Source organism: Erpetoichthys calabaricus, chromosome 3 (genome assembly GCF_900747795.2).
Source record: "Erpetoichthys calabaricus chromosome 3, fErpCal1.3, whole genome shotgun sequence".
NCBI lineage: Eukaryota > Metazoa > Chordata > Cladistia > Polypteriformes > Polypteridae > Erpetoichthys > Erpetoichthys calabaricus.
Genome location: NC_041396.2, coordinates 200,324,319 through 200,338,261, shown reverse-complemented (window position 1 = coordinate 200,338,261; position 13,943 = coordinate 200,324,319). Strand labels below are relative to the sequence as shown.

The 13,943-nt window shown below is 39.4% G+C and overlaps 1 protein-coding gene across 1 annotated transcript in view; it reads right to left on the bottom strand.

Annotated features, from left to right (window-relative positions):
- Positions 1-13,943, bottom strand: part of ibtk (inhibitor of Bruton agammaglobulinemia tyrosine kinase) — a 149,321-nt gene that overhangs the window by 63,744 nt on the left and 71,634 nt on the right. Inside the window, exons 13-16 of the mRNA XM_028797661.2 lie at positions 13,038-13,124; positions 12,637-12,719; positions 12,525-12,562; positions 10,489-10,585 (exon numbers count right to left, since the gene is read on the bottom strand). Of these exons, the coding sequence (XP_028653494.1) occupies positions 10,489-10,585; positions 12,525-12,562; positions 12,637-12,719; positions 13,038-13,124 (305 nt within the window). The remainder of the gene's footprint in view (positions 1-10,488; positions 10,586-12,524; positions 12,563-12,636; positions 12,720-13,037; positions 13,125-13,943) is intronic.

Below are 13,943 nucleotides of genomic sequence, written 5' to 3'. Positions count from 1 at the left end.
CACCCATACAATCAGATTGTGAATCAGACTACGAATGCCTGCAATGTAATTACCCCAATCTACATGCTGTCAAATGAACGAACCTCACGCCGTGGCACAACGTTAGGGGCTTCGCCTCTACGTCCGAGGATCGATTCCCGTAAGGGAGTGCAGTAACTCTGTACTCCTGATGAGCACACAATTACGGCGAAACACGTGTCGCATACTATGCATCTTCAAAGCACGGTGTAAACAGTAAGTTTAAATTGAGTTTATAGAAACGCTCCCGCTGCCCTTTGCAATACCATATTAGATGACTTTGTAACAGAGTTAAAATTGCTGGAGCGATAAATTTTTAACTGCCGGGTCATGTCGCGTGTTCTTGGGTAGGTACACCAAAAAATTTATACATTTATGCATGTAATGTGCAAACAAAAAATGTACTATACCCGAAAGCACTACAGTAGTACTCAATGTATCTTTACTTCTTAAATGTTAATGTTTTACTGTTTAATAATTTATACGATTCTTATGTTATTCAGATTCTTTTATCAAAATACCAGTAACAGCGCACTCCACGATAACGTGGAGTGAATACACTTGACATGACCATTCATAGTATTTATCCTCTTTCTCTGTACGTTTACCATTCGTTTGCTCAGAGGTTGATGCGCTTGCTGCTTAATGAGCAGCTCTTGACCCTAGCGTCCCGCTGCTTCTCTTCTTTCGTCGGCATCTTTTCCCGTTAAAAATGATTTCTTTTAAAACTTAGTACGTTTTCTTTAATTTTTCAGTTAAGCTGGCACTTAAGTCTTCAATCTGCCTCAACAATGATTAGCGAAGGTGGTAGACAATGAAAACGTCAGCCGTACGCATCCGCCACGCACGCACTGGTGCGCGCAGCTGTAAGTTGATTCTACAATAAAATAAAATAAAGATAAAAAGAGTAATAACTTGCACCACCACTATTCAATTACACTTGCCTAACGCCTCTCCTAAGGGGAAATACTGTGGGATCTGGACATCCATCAAAGCAGCAATCACAAGCCCGATTACAAAGCGGGAAGCTGTGATTTGTCGTCTCCCTCCCATGTAACAATCACAGCCCGTGTTGCAACGCACTATGTATGTATATGTATATATGTGTATGTGTCTGTATATGTATGTGTGTATATATATATATATATATATATATATATATATATATATATATATATATATATATGTGTTCATATGTGTGGGAAAGCGAATAGTACACGTGACGTAGTATCTGTGTACCAAATTTCAAGTCAATAGGTGAAACGGTTTGCGAGCTACAGCTCATTTAAAATCCTGGACAGACAAACTAATAGCCACGGTACTGTTTTATAGAAGAACATTTTAATGTTTAATAATTTATATGCAATGTGCTTCTTATATATTACTTTATATTCTCAAATGATAATGATGTTAATGTTGTTTTATTGATTTCTATGTTATTGTAAGTGCTCTTTATTTGTGGAAAAATAAATTTGGCAATTTAACTTATTTTATACATACATTTTATTTTTTTCTCTTGCACTCACTGAGCGAATCCACTGGCTAATCAGCTATATATATATATATATATATATATATATATGTATGTGTATATATATATATATATATATATATATATGTGTGTATATATATATATAATATATATATATATATATATATATATAGATAGATAGATATATGTGTATGTATGTAGATATACAAATATGTATATATATGTATATATGTTTATATATATGTAGATATACAAATATGTATATGTATATATATGTATATATGTGTATATATATGTAGATATACATATATATACATATACATATTTGTATATGTGTCTGCATGTGTGTGTGTGTATATATATATATATATATATATATATATATATATATATATATATGTATGTGTATATATATGTTGATATATGTATATATATGTGGATGTGTATATGTATATATTTATGTACCCTAAGTTCTTGTCAATAAGCCGCGGCTTATCTAAGGAAAAAAGTTGTGAAAATGAAAAAATAGAATATCGGCTTATACATAAGTCCGGCTTATACATCCATCGCGGGGGTTGCGTTCCAGAGCCACCCGCGAAATAAGAATATCCGCGAAGTAGAAACCATATGTTTATATGGTTATTTTTATATTGTCATGCTTGGGTCACAGATTTGCGCAGAAACACAGGAGGTTGTAGAGAGACAGGAACGTTATTCAAACACTGCAAACAAACATTTGTCTCTTTTTCAAAAGTTTAAACTGTGCTCCATGACAAGACAGAGATGACAGTTCTGTCTCACAATTAAAAGAATGCAAACATATCTTCCTTTTCAAAGGAGTGCAAAGCAAGCAGTCAAAAAAAAAATCAATAGGGTTTTTTGGCTTTTAAGTATGCGAAGCACCGCCGGTACAAAGCTGTTGAAGGCGGCAGCTCACACCCCCTCTGTCAGGAGCAGGGAGAGAGAGAGAGAGAGAGAGATACAGATAAAAAAAATCAATACGTGCATTTTGAGCTTTTAAGTATGCGAAGCTCCGTGCAGCATTTCTTTCAGGAAGCAGCTGCACACAGCCCCCCTGCTCACACCCCCCTACGTCAGCGCAAGAGAGAGAGAGAGAGAGAGAGAGAAAGTAAGCTGGATAGCTTCTCAGCCATCTGCCAATAGTGTCCCTTGTATGAAATCAACTGGGCAAACCAACTGAGGAAGCATGTACCAGAAATTAAAAGACCCATTTTCCGCAGAAATCCGCGATATATATTTAAATATGCTTACATATAAAATCACAATTTAAATGACCGCTACGCGCTCGTGTTGACTTGGCGACGCCCAGAGCAGAAAGAACGCGCTCCGGCCGCTCCAACCGCGCCATGCGGGGAGTGAGAGAGACGACAATATCTCACACTCTCTCCCCCCTTAAAGAAATTAAATGGGCGCGAGTGAGACCACTGACCTCCCTCCCTTCTATTAGTTATAGGTTATAGTACGTTCGGCTTATCCATGAGTCCGGCTTATCTATGATACGATTTTATTTTAAAAATTCGTATGATTTTTGGTCTCCGGCTAATACATGAGTCCGGCTTATAGACAAGAACTTAGGGTATATACAGTATGTTTATGTATATATATGTTTACATAACCTCTTTAACACACTACTTCTCCGCTGCGAAGCGCGGGTATTTTGCTAGTTACAAATAAAACCAAACAAATTTAATTTTCAACAAAAAGCCTGTGAACGTGAATGAACCTGTTGTTACATTTGCAAAGCTTTTCTATGTCATTCAAAGGAAATATTTTGTCAAAACACTTTTCTGTAGCTGCTTTGTCATTGTCATAGAGCTTCTCATGAAAATAACCTAGGGAAAATGTGGCCGTCAGAAAGAACCAGGAGTAGAGAACAAGGTGATAGAGGTTTCTTTTTAAAACCAGAATTTCGCAGAATAGCTTTGCAACCTGTGCAGTGCAAGTGGCCACTATAGCTAAGTTTCCATCCAGTTTTTTGCGACGTTTTGTTATCGACGAACAGAATATACGTAAAAAAAATGTGCGAAATTTGCTGTCTCCAGCCTGTTTCCATCCAACTGGCTTTTTATCGATAAAATGGTGTGCGTGATGACGTCATCCCCCCCAAAAACGAACTGTCGCATAACTTTTGTTGTATCGCGAAAAAAATCTGCCCTTGAGCCGTTTCCATTCTTAATTTTGTGTATGTCGCAAATTATCTACCTTTTGTTTTCCACGTTACACCCCCTCCACTAAACAAAGAAACAAAGAAATGGAGAGATTATTCAGACCAGCTTACTGTTATTTCAGTTTCACAAATAATTGGAATTGTACATAATATCCGAAGACGACAGCAGAATGAAGCAGTTGCTTGTCTGATAGCCCTAGAGCTCGAAGAAAGTACCCCAGTGCGACGAAACCCACGGGTATGGGAGAGACGACGGAATAAGACCTTCTGGGAGGAGGTGGTGGAGAGACACTTAACAGAAAATCTCTGGCTGCAACATTTTATAATGACACGGCCGACGTTTGAGATGTTGTGTGGATTCATCAGTCCTGATGTTGTGCCCATCACAGGTTGCCACCGACCACCGGTTCCAACCCAAAAGCGGATTGCCATCGCCCTTTACAAGCTGGCAACCTGCGCCGAGTATAGAGTAGTTGGAGAAACTTTCGGGGTTAGTAAAACTACCGTCCATCGATGTGTATATGCTGTGTGCACCGCTATTAAAGAAAAATTAATGCGGCGTTATATCAGACTTCCGACTGTAGCGGAGGCCAATGAAATTGCATACCGCAATTCCTTGGTGCATCTTGTGCCACAGATTTACTGTGCGCTGGATGGCACGCATGTGCCTATTCTTCCCCCGACGGAAGGCTACCGCGATTACATTAATCGCAAAGGGTGGCCATCTATTGTTCTCCAGGCCCTTGTTGATGACAGGTGCATGATACGAGACATTTGCGTTGGCACTCCTGGAAGTGCCCATGATGCAGCTGTGTTTGCAGCATTGGATCTGTACAGGTGAGCCTACCTTTCAACATCCCTTCACAGTGCGATAACAACTGAATTAACCTGCTTCCCTTAAGGTTTTTAATTAAAACTGAAATTTGAATTAATACAAAATAACAACGTTTAATCAAAAAAAAAACTCTCTTCATCAGACCATGTGAACCGCTCCGCCATTCTCATTTTGATTGCACGTGATGAAAATGTGACACATTTATTTGCGTTAAAGCCCTTTTTTCCGACAAAAACTGTTTCCAATGTAGTTTTTGCGACATCTGAAGTATCGATATGGAATTTATGTGCTAAAGTTAAACGGAAAAATATTATGTCGACATGTACAACATTTTATCGATAATTAGCATTTCCATCAGCTATATCGGTAAAAAAAATTGAAGCGCTAAATATTTTTTTGCAAAAACTCCTTGGATGGAAACCTGGCTATTGTCTTGAAGCAGAAGGGGGATGGTAGACAGCTTTCCTTGTTGCTTTCTCCCCCCAACTGACTGCTGCAAACTCTAAAGCAAATCTGCATAATATTCACTGGTTATGTGATCCTTTTGAGGCTAGTAATCAATATGGAATATATTGTCAACATGAAAAAATTGCACCTCTCTTTGCTTGTAATGCGTTTGTCTCCGAGTTAATTATGGTTTTAACTGTAGTTTAGACTCTTGGTCATAGTGATGTATGTTGCAATTGTTTAATTTTCTATTTTCTAATGCAGCAACAATGGTTGATTTCTTCATTATGATTCACACCAGTGTAGCTACATTTTCTTCTGCACCTGATGATGAAGACCAGATAGATCTTGGATCATCTTTGAAAGACATTTTGCAATGGTATACAAGGTGAGACACAAAAATACAGTAATCCCTCCTCCATCGCGGGGGTTGCGTTCCAGAGCCACCCGCGAAATAAGAAAATCCGCGAAGTAGAAACCATATGTTTATATGGTTATTTTTATATTGTCATGCTTGGGTCACAGATTTGCGCAGAAACACAGGAGGTTGTAGAGAGACAGGAACGTTATTCAAACACTGCAAACAAACATTTGTCTCTTTTTCAAAAGTTTAAACTGTGCTCCATAACAAGACAGAATGCAAACTATATCTTCCTCTTCAAAGGAGTGCGTGTCAGGAGCAGATCATGTCAGAGAGATAGAGAAAAGCAAACAAATCAATAGGGCTGTTTGGCTTTTAAGTATGCGAAGCACCGCGGCACAAAGCTGTTGAAGGCGGCAGCTCACACCCCCTCCGTCAGGAGCAGAGAGAGAGAGAGAGACAGAGAAAAACAAACAAGCAAAAATCAATACGTGCCCTTCGAGCTTTTAAGTATGCGAAGCACCGTGCAGCATGTCGCTTCAGGAAGCAGCTGCACAGAAGGTAGCAACGTGAAGATAATCTTTCAGCATTTTTAGACGAGCGTCCGTATCATCTAGGTGTGCGAACAGCCCCCCTGCTCAATCCCCCTAGGTCAGGATCAGAGAAAGTCAGCGCGAGAGAGAGAGAAAAGTAAGTTGGGTAGCTTCTCAGCCATCTGCCAATAGCGTCCCTTGTATGAAATCAACTGGGCAAACCAACTGAGGAAACATGTACCAGAAATTAAAAGACCCATTGTCCGCAGAAATCCGCGAACCAGCAAAAAATCCGCGATATATATTTAAATATGCTTACATATAAAATCCGCGATGGAATGAAGCCGCGAAAGGCAAAGCGCGATATAGCGAGGGATTACTGTAACCGGATTGGTAAAATAATATATATTTATTGATGAACTACAACATTCTAAACATTTTCACCTTCTATATACTCCCCCTCTATTCCCCCATCTCTACACCGCTCCATACGTATCTTTCATTGATTAAAACAGTGCTGTTATTTTCTTGCTTGAGGCTCTTCAACAGGCTTGCCGTTTTTGTCTTCACTTCATCCATTGAAGAAAAATGTGTTCCCTTCAAGTCACTTTTGATTTTCGGGAACAAGTAAAAATCACAGGGAGCTAAATTGGGCGAATAGGGAGAATGATCGAGAACAGGAATGCTTTTGTCAGTCAAAAACTGCTTTATGGAAAAAGAGATGTTGAAATTTGATGATGATTCGTTGTTCGATTTTTCACCCGACATTATAGTGGCAACTCGTGTAGCAACTGTTGTGCCAATACTGACTGGGCTATTCACAGGATATACAGTGCATCCGGAAACTATTCACAGCGCATCACTTTTTCCACATTTTGTTATGTTACAGCCTTATTCCAAAATGGATTAAATTCATTTTTTTCCTCAGAATTCTACACACAACACCCCATAATGACAACGTGAAAAAAGTTTACTTGAGGTTTTTGCAAATTTATTAAAAATAAAAAAACTGAGAAATCCCATGTACATAAGTATTCACAGCCTTTGCTCAATACTTTGTCGATGAACCTTTGGCAGTAATTACAGCCTCAAGTCTTTTTGAATATGATGCCACAAGCTTTGCACACCTATCCTTGGCCAGTTTCGCCCATTCCTCTTTGCAGCACCTCTCAAGCTCCATCAGGTTGGATGAGAAGCGTCGGTGCACAGCCATTTTAAGATCTCTCCAGAGATGTTCAATCAGATTCAAGTCTGGGCTCTGGCTGGGCCACTCAAGGACATTCACAAAGTTGTCCTGAAGCCACTCCTTTGATATCTTGGCTGTGTGCTTAGGGTCGTTGTCCTGCTGAAAGATGAACCGTCGCCCCAGTCTGAGGTCAAGAGCACTCTGGAGCAGGTTTTCATCCAGGATGTCTCTGTACATTGCTGCAGTCATCTTTCCCTTTATCCTGACTAGTCTCCCAGTCCCTGCCGCTGAAAAACATTCACATTCCCACAGCATGATGCTGCCAGCACCATGCTTCACTGTAGGGATGGTATTGGCCTGGTGATGAGTGATGCCTGGTTTCCTCCAAACGTGATGCCTGGCATTCACACCAAAGAGTTCAATCTTTGTCTCATCAGACCAGAGAATTTTGTTTCTCATGGTCTGAGAGTCCTTCAGGTGCCTTTTGGCAAACTCCAGGCGGGCTGCCATGTGCCTATTACTAAGGAGTGGCTTCCGTCTGGCCACTCTACCATACAGGCCTGATTGGTGGATTGCTGCAGAGATGGTTGTCCTTCTGGAAGGTTCTCCTCTCTCCACAGAGGACCTCTGGAGCTCTGACAGAGTGACCATCGGGGTTCTTGGTCACCTCCCTGACTGAGGCCCTACTCCCCCGATCGCTCAGTTTAGATGGCTGGCCAGCTCTAGGAAGAGTCCTGGTGGTTCTGAACTTCTTCCATTTACGGATGATGGAGGCCACTGTGCTCATTGGGACCTTCAAAGCAGCAGAAATTTTTCTGTAACCTTCCCCAGATTTGTGCCTCGAGACAATCCTGTCTCGGAGGTCTACAGACAATTCCTTTGACTTCATGCTTGGTTTGTGCTCTGACATGAACTGTCAACTGTGGGACCTTATATATACAGGTGTGTGCCTTTCCAAATCATGTCCAATCAACTGAATTTACCACTCCAATTAAGCTGCAGAAACACCTCAAGGATGATCAGGGGAAAGAGGATGCACCTGAGCTCAATTTTGAGCTTCATGGCAAAGGCTGTGAATACTTATGTACATGTGCTTTCTCAATTTTTTTTTATTTTTAATAAATCTGCAAAAATCTCAAGTAAAACTTTTTTCACGTTTGTCAATATGGGGTGTTGTGTGTAGAATTCTGAGGAAAAAAACTAATCCATTTTGGAATAATGCTGTAACATAACAAAATGTGGAAAAAGTGATGCGCTGTGAATACTTTCTGGATGCACTGTACCTAGCCAGTCTGCGATTTGATAGAACTATATCTCCTCCTACACGCCATATGATTCACGTCCGGCCGACCTCCAAACGGTTCTCCAGGAAAGCCCCAAGCCCAGTCCGGTTATTTTTGTGTCTCACCTCGTAATGTCACAGTCCATTTCTTAACTGGGCATAAATACGGTAACTGGCCCTAGTATATACTGACTAGGCAAGAATAATTCTCCAAAGGTATATTGTTATCAAAATTCAATGATAATAGAATACTTCCATCCATCCATCCATTTTCCAACCCGCTGAATCCGAACACAGGGTCACGGGGGGTCTGCTGGAGCCAATCCCAGCCAACACAGGGCACAAGGCAGGGACCCAATCCTGGGCAGGGTGCCAACCCACCGCAGTAATAGAATACTTGGTTTTACAATTTTTTTAATCCAAGTGGGCTTTGATAAATGGTTTTTAAACTTGCACTATAAAGTATACAAGGGGGCTCCGCCCCCTGCTCGCTTCGCTCGCCTACCCCCGGTGTTGGGTATCCTGAAATACATTAGTCGAGCTCGTTCGTTTTGGAGCCGTGCCTGCTGTGCTTCCGCAGTTTCAGACGCGCGTTGTAGGCGCCTGCGTTCATTGATCTTATCCAGGTGGGCTCGTGTTTGTATTGTTGAGCTGTATTATGTTTGAATTTGGTGTAAAGCGTTCAGCGGTTTGTACAGTCCCAAGCAGCACATTATTCCTAACTTCACTCCGCAGTAGTGCCACTCACAATATGGCGGTGATGCCTGCGCCTTCACTCCAGAGTAGTGCCACTCACAATATGGCGGTGACGCCTGCGCCTTCCGTACTATGTCGGGTTTCACTATGCTGTGTAGGCGCCTTTGCCTTTCGTACTTTCCCGTGCCTTCCATACCATCTGTGTGGACCTGTGGGGCCTCCGTAGCCTCTTCCGTTTGAATCTGGGCTGCAGCGCAGAATCCTCTTTTTTGTGTGGCTGTGTCGGTAGTTGTTAGCTATGGGCGCGTTGTTGCTTCATTTCTCATTCACGTCAGTTGAGCTCTTTCGTTTTTGGGCTGCGACTCCTTCGTGCGTGGTGGATACAATTTCGCTTGCAGTTTATGAGACGTGCGCTGTACGCGCCTGCGCAGTATGTCTCATGGTCCCATCGCCGTGTACCTGCGTCCATGCCATCCGGTTTACCATTCTCGGTTAGTAATATGGATATTCCAGAAACTTTAAATTCACACATTTCACTAGATACAAATTTGAATTTAGTAACTTTTGGGTAAAAAACACTTTTGGGTAAAGGTTCAGGCTGAAAAAGCTTTGATTACTCTTTGGAGCTTTCCTCAGAGGTTGTGTGTCTTGTCACTTGTTTAATTCTATGTTTATGCGTTAATACATCAGGAAATTTTGAAAAGATTGGTAATGAAAGATAAAAACCACAGCTACAAAATTTTATAGAACATCACTATAGAGACAAAACAAAAACTTAAAATAATCCATGAAAGCCAATAAAATAAAATTTAATACAAGTTAAGTATACTAAAATGTGAAGAAATTGCCTTTGTAGTATTGATGCAACAGACAAGGACAACACAATTTAAAATGATAAAATAGAATAAACTATGATGAACTATGAAGGGAAATATGAATAGATATCTAAAGGTATAATTAATTTTGACCCAAAGGCAGTTATTACAACATAGATAGCCTAATGAATTTATGCATTGAGTAAAACCTTTTTTTTTGTTTTTTTTTTTAAACTTTTGTTTTATGCTGTTGTATATACATGATCAAATTACTGAAAGACACAAACCATTTATCTTGTGTTGACAGGCACCAGTCTATTATTATTTGACATAGCCAGGCTTCAGTAAGCTACCAATTAGCAAGTCTTGGTCTGGACTCCTCCTAAACAGATGACTCTCTGACTATTTTGAACAGGTCTAAGGTTGTGGATTCTTTCCAAAAACAACAGGAGGGGGCAAGCAGAGACTTTTTTTTTTAGCTGGAAGATAACATAGGCTACAACATTACTCTGACTGAAAAATGCAAATTATCTGGTAAAAATAAAAATATTGTCCTCTTCATTTTAATAATTCATATTACTGGATAAAATGTCCAGATAAACAATAACTATACTCCAAAATCATTCTTAAAGTACCTTTGATAGCAGGCGCTTCATCTGTATAGACATAGTCCACTATAACTTGAAGCACCTCTGCAGAGATTAGCATCTCCACTACAGAACAGCTAGTTGCCTAAATAAATAGAAGATGAGATAAAAGGGCATATTAAAATACAACAAAGGTTTTTCAGCCATAACAAACATCCATCCATCCATTTTCCAACCCGCTGAATCCGAACACAGGGTCACGGGGGGTCTGCTGGAGCCAATCCCAGCCAACACAGGGCACAAGGCAGGAAACAATCCTGGGCAGGGTGCCAACCCACCGCAGGACACACACAAACACACCCACACACCAAGCACACACTAGGGCCAATTTAGAATCGCCAATCCACCTAACCTGCATGTCTTTGGAATGTGGGAGGAAACCGGAGCGCCCGGAGGAAACCCACGCAGACACGGGGAGAACATGCAAACTCCACGCAGGGAGGACCCGGGAATCGAACCCAGGTCCCCAGATCTCCCAACTGCGAGGCAGCAGCACTACCCACTGCGCCACCGTGCCGCCCCATAACAAACAACTTAATTGTAATGTTTTTCATGCATTACATGTAAATATCTGAAGACAGAGACACATTAAAATGTGTTAAGTTTCATTCAAAGCTCAAGCAACAATTTTGGCTAAGTAGTGCTATTTGAAACTGAACCTGTCAAAGCTAGCACCTCCAATAACAGAAGTGATACATCTACGAGACAAAAACTTTTATCCCTACACAACGCACATTTCTTTTTTTTTCTTTGGACATGTCCAGTGTAAAGTGAAATCTGAAACAAACTCGTCAAGACAAAGCTTTGCAGTGTCTTTATCTAACATAACTGCATTTCAATTGGAAATGGTGCTCAAAAGATAGAGCAGCCGATGAAGGTTTTAAGTCTTCACACCTTTTAAGTGACTTGTATCCATTACAAAACATGTGATTCTAAGTTAAAAGTCTATTCAAATAATACACAGAGAAAAAATAGTCTATAGTAGGCCACATTTTTTCCATCTGCAGGTTTGAAGCAAACTGCATCTAAAAATTATTTTATGTGATTAATTACAAACTTTATGATATTATTAAAATTTGCAGAGCTACTGGTCCTCATTCTACATTTTGTTTTTGCAAATTTTTACATTAATTAAGAATCAGATATGATGTTAACTATATTAAATATATTTACTCAGCTAAACAATGAGAAAACTACCATATTTACTGTAGTTAAAGTTTTCCATTCCCGAGTTATTAAGTGTGATTTCTTAAAAAACTTTGATAAGTCACACATTTTTATAAGCATAATTTTAATATGTATTTACAAGGTAATTCTCCTGTTGATATAAGCATTTCAAAATGTGTGTTTACTCTAAGACATGCACAAAGCTTTTAATTTACCAATAATACACATACCCAGTTTCATGTTTGGTCATGAAAGCCAAGTAGTGACCTAAATCATGAGACTGATTATTAGTCTGTTGCTGGGCTCACAAGGTGAAGAGTTTAGAAACGGGGACTAAAACTGCTCTGTGTCTCCATTGGGAGGAACTAGTTGAGGTTGTTTGACCATTATGTTAGGATTCTCCTTGTGCATTGCCTACTATGAGAAGAGTCAGGACAGAATGAGGGAATTCTGTCTCTGCTCCACCTTAACACAATGTGGGAATTCCACAGAAGGAATTGGAATGTTAGTGACAGAATGGCTTAATCTGTAGACTTCAACTTACTGCTACTGCAATGCTCACAAAAAAACAGGTTTTACAAGCACATGAGTGCAAACAAAAATTATGTATTTATGTATTAATTATTTTAGCACTTTAAATGGGTTATGTTTATGGAAAAGTAGAAAAAAAAACAGTTAAGCCTTTTCACAACATACTTTATTCAGTGTTACTCCCGATCTTGGAGGTAAACCAGACCTTGGTAATATATTTCAAATGTATGCTTGAATCCAGAACAACACAATTAAAATCAGCTTTCAGGACTGACTTCTGTAAATCTTCCAATACTTAAAATTATTGTGTCTGAAAATAACCTTACCTCAATCCATGAACTGCTCAACATACTTCGGAAATATTCTACAATCGAAGAGAAATGAATTAGCTTACTAATAACACAAAATAAATATACAGTTTTGAGGAGAAATACATACCTAGTCTAGCACAAAGTACACATTTATGACAAGGAAATTCTTTCCCATCTTTTGATCGTAAAGTCACATCACACAGGTAGGGGCTGAGCATTAAAAAGAAAGTAAAAAAAATTTTTTAGCACTGTCAACACTTTTTATTTACAGTATCTAGAAAATTGGCTTCTCATTTGAAACATTTCTTGTGTTGTTCTTAAAACAACTTTAAAATTGGCCTATTTAGATCACATCTCAAATATCCTCTCATGGCCAACTAAATTTGTTTTAATATATGCAGCAACACAAAAAAATAAATGCGTATATAAGTTTTACTGTTGAGTGTTGTGTGCTAAAAAAGAGTACATGTGGCCAATTAAACTAAAAACAGAAAAAGATATATTTCATATGTATCAAAATAGAAATACCATTGTTTTTGATGAAACTTTGGTTTGTTTCCAGTCTTCTTGTGCAATACAATTACTTTTCCTTTATCGAATTTGACACCATCCAGCCTATTTCAAAAAAATAGTAAGATAATAAGAATTAAATCAAACCTTCAGATAAATATAAAGAATGGCCATCTTTCATTTGAAAAAGTGAAGTCTTTTTAAATAGATAGATTATATACAATGCATAATTAGAATTTAAGAGAACTACAAAGCAAGTTGTTAGTTTAAGTGTGCAGACTTTAATACAAGGCACTTAGTCAAAATGGATAAAGCAGCAGTTCATAACATTACAGAAGTACTGTGAGAGAACTAAAGTTTTGAATTTGTTTTTAACATATTATAAATGTAACTGGTTTTCAAATAACTAAAATGAAGATTTCCTTAATGGCATTTTTGTATTTGTTAAATATAAGGACAATATAAACTTAAGTTAAAGGAGGTAAAATGAGTTATGAGGTCAGCTTACAATATACAACATTTGGAAAGGTGGACTAAAATCTATTCAGTGTGATGGCCAGTTATTAGCAATTGGATGGAGGATTTAGATTAGCAGCTTTCAAAAGATGACAAAAGAACTGGCACATCAACAGGTCAACATCCATCCATCCATCCATCCATCTATTTTCCAACCCGCTGTATCCGAACACAGGGTCACGGGGGGTCTACTGGAGCCAATCCCAGCCAACACAGGGTACAAGGCAGGAACCAATCCTGGGCAGGGTGCCAACCCACCGCAAGACACACACAAACACACCCACACACCAAGTACACACTAGGGCCAATTTAGAATCGCCAGTCCACCTAACCTGCATGTCTTTGGACTGTGGGAGGAAACCGGAGCACCCGGTGGAAACCCACGCAGACACGGGGAGAACATGCAAA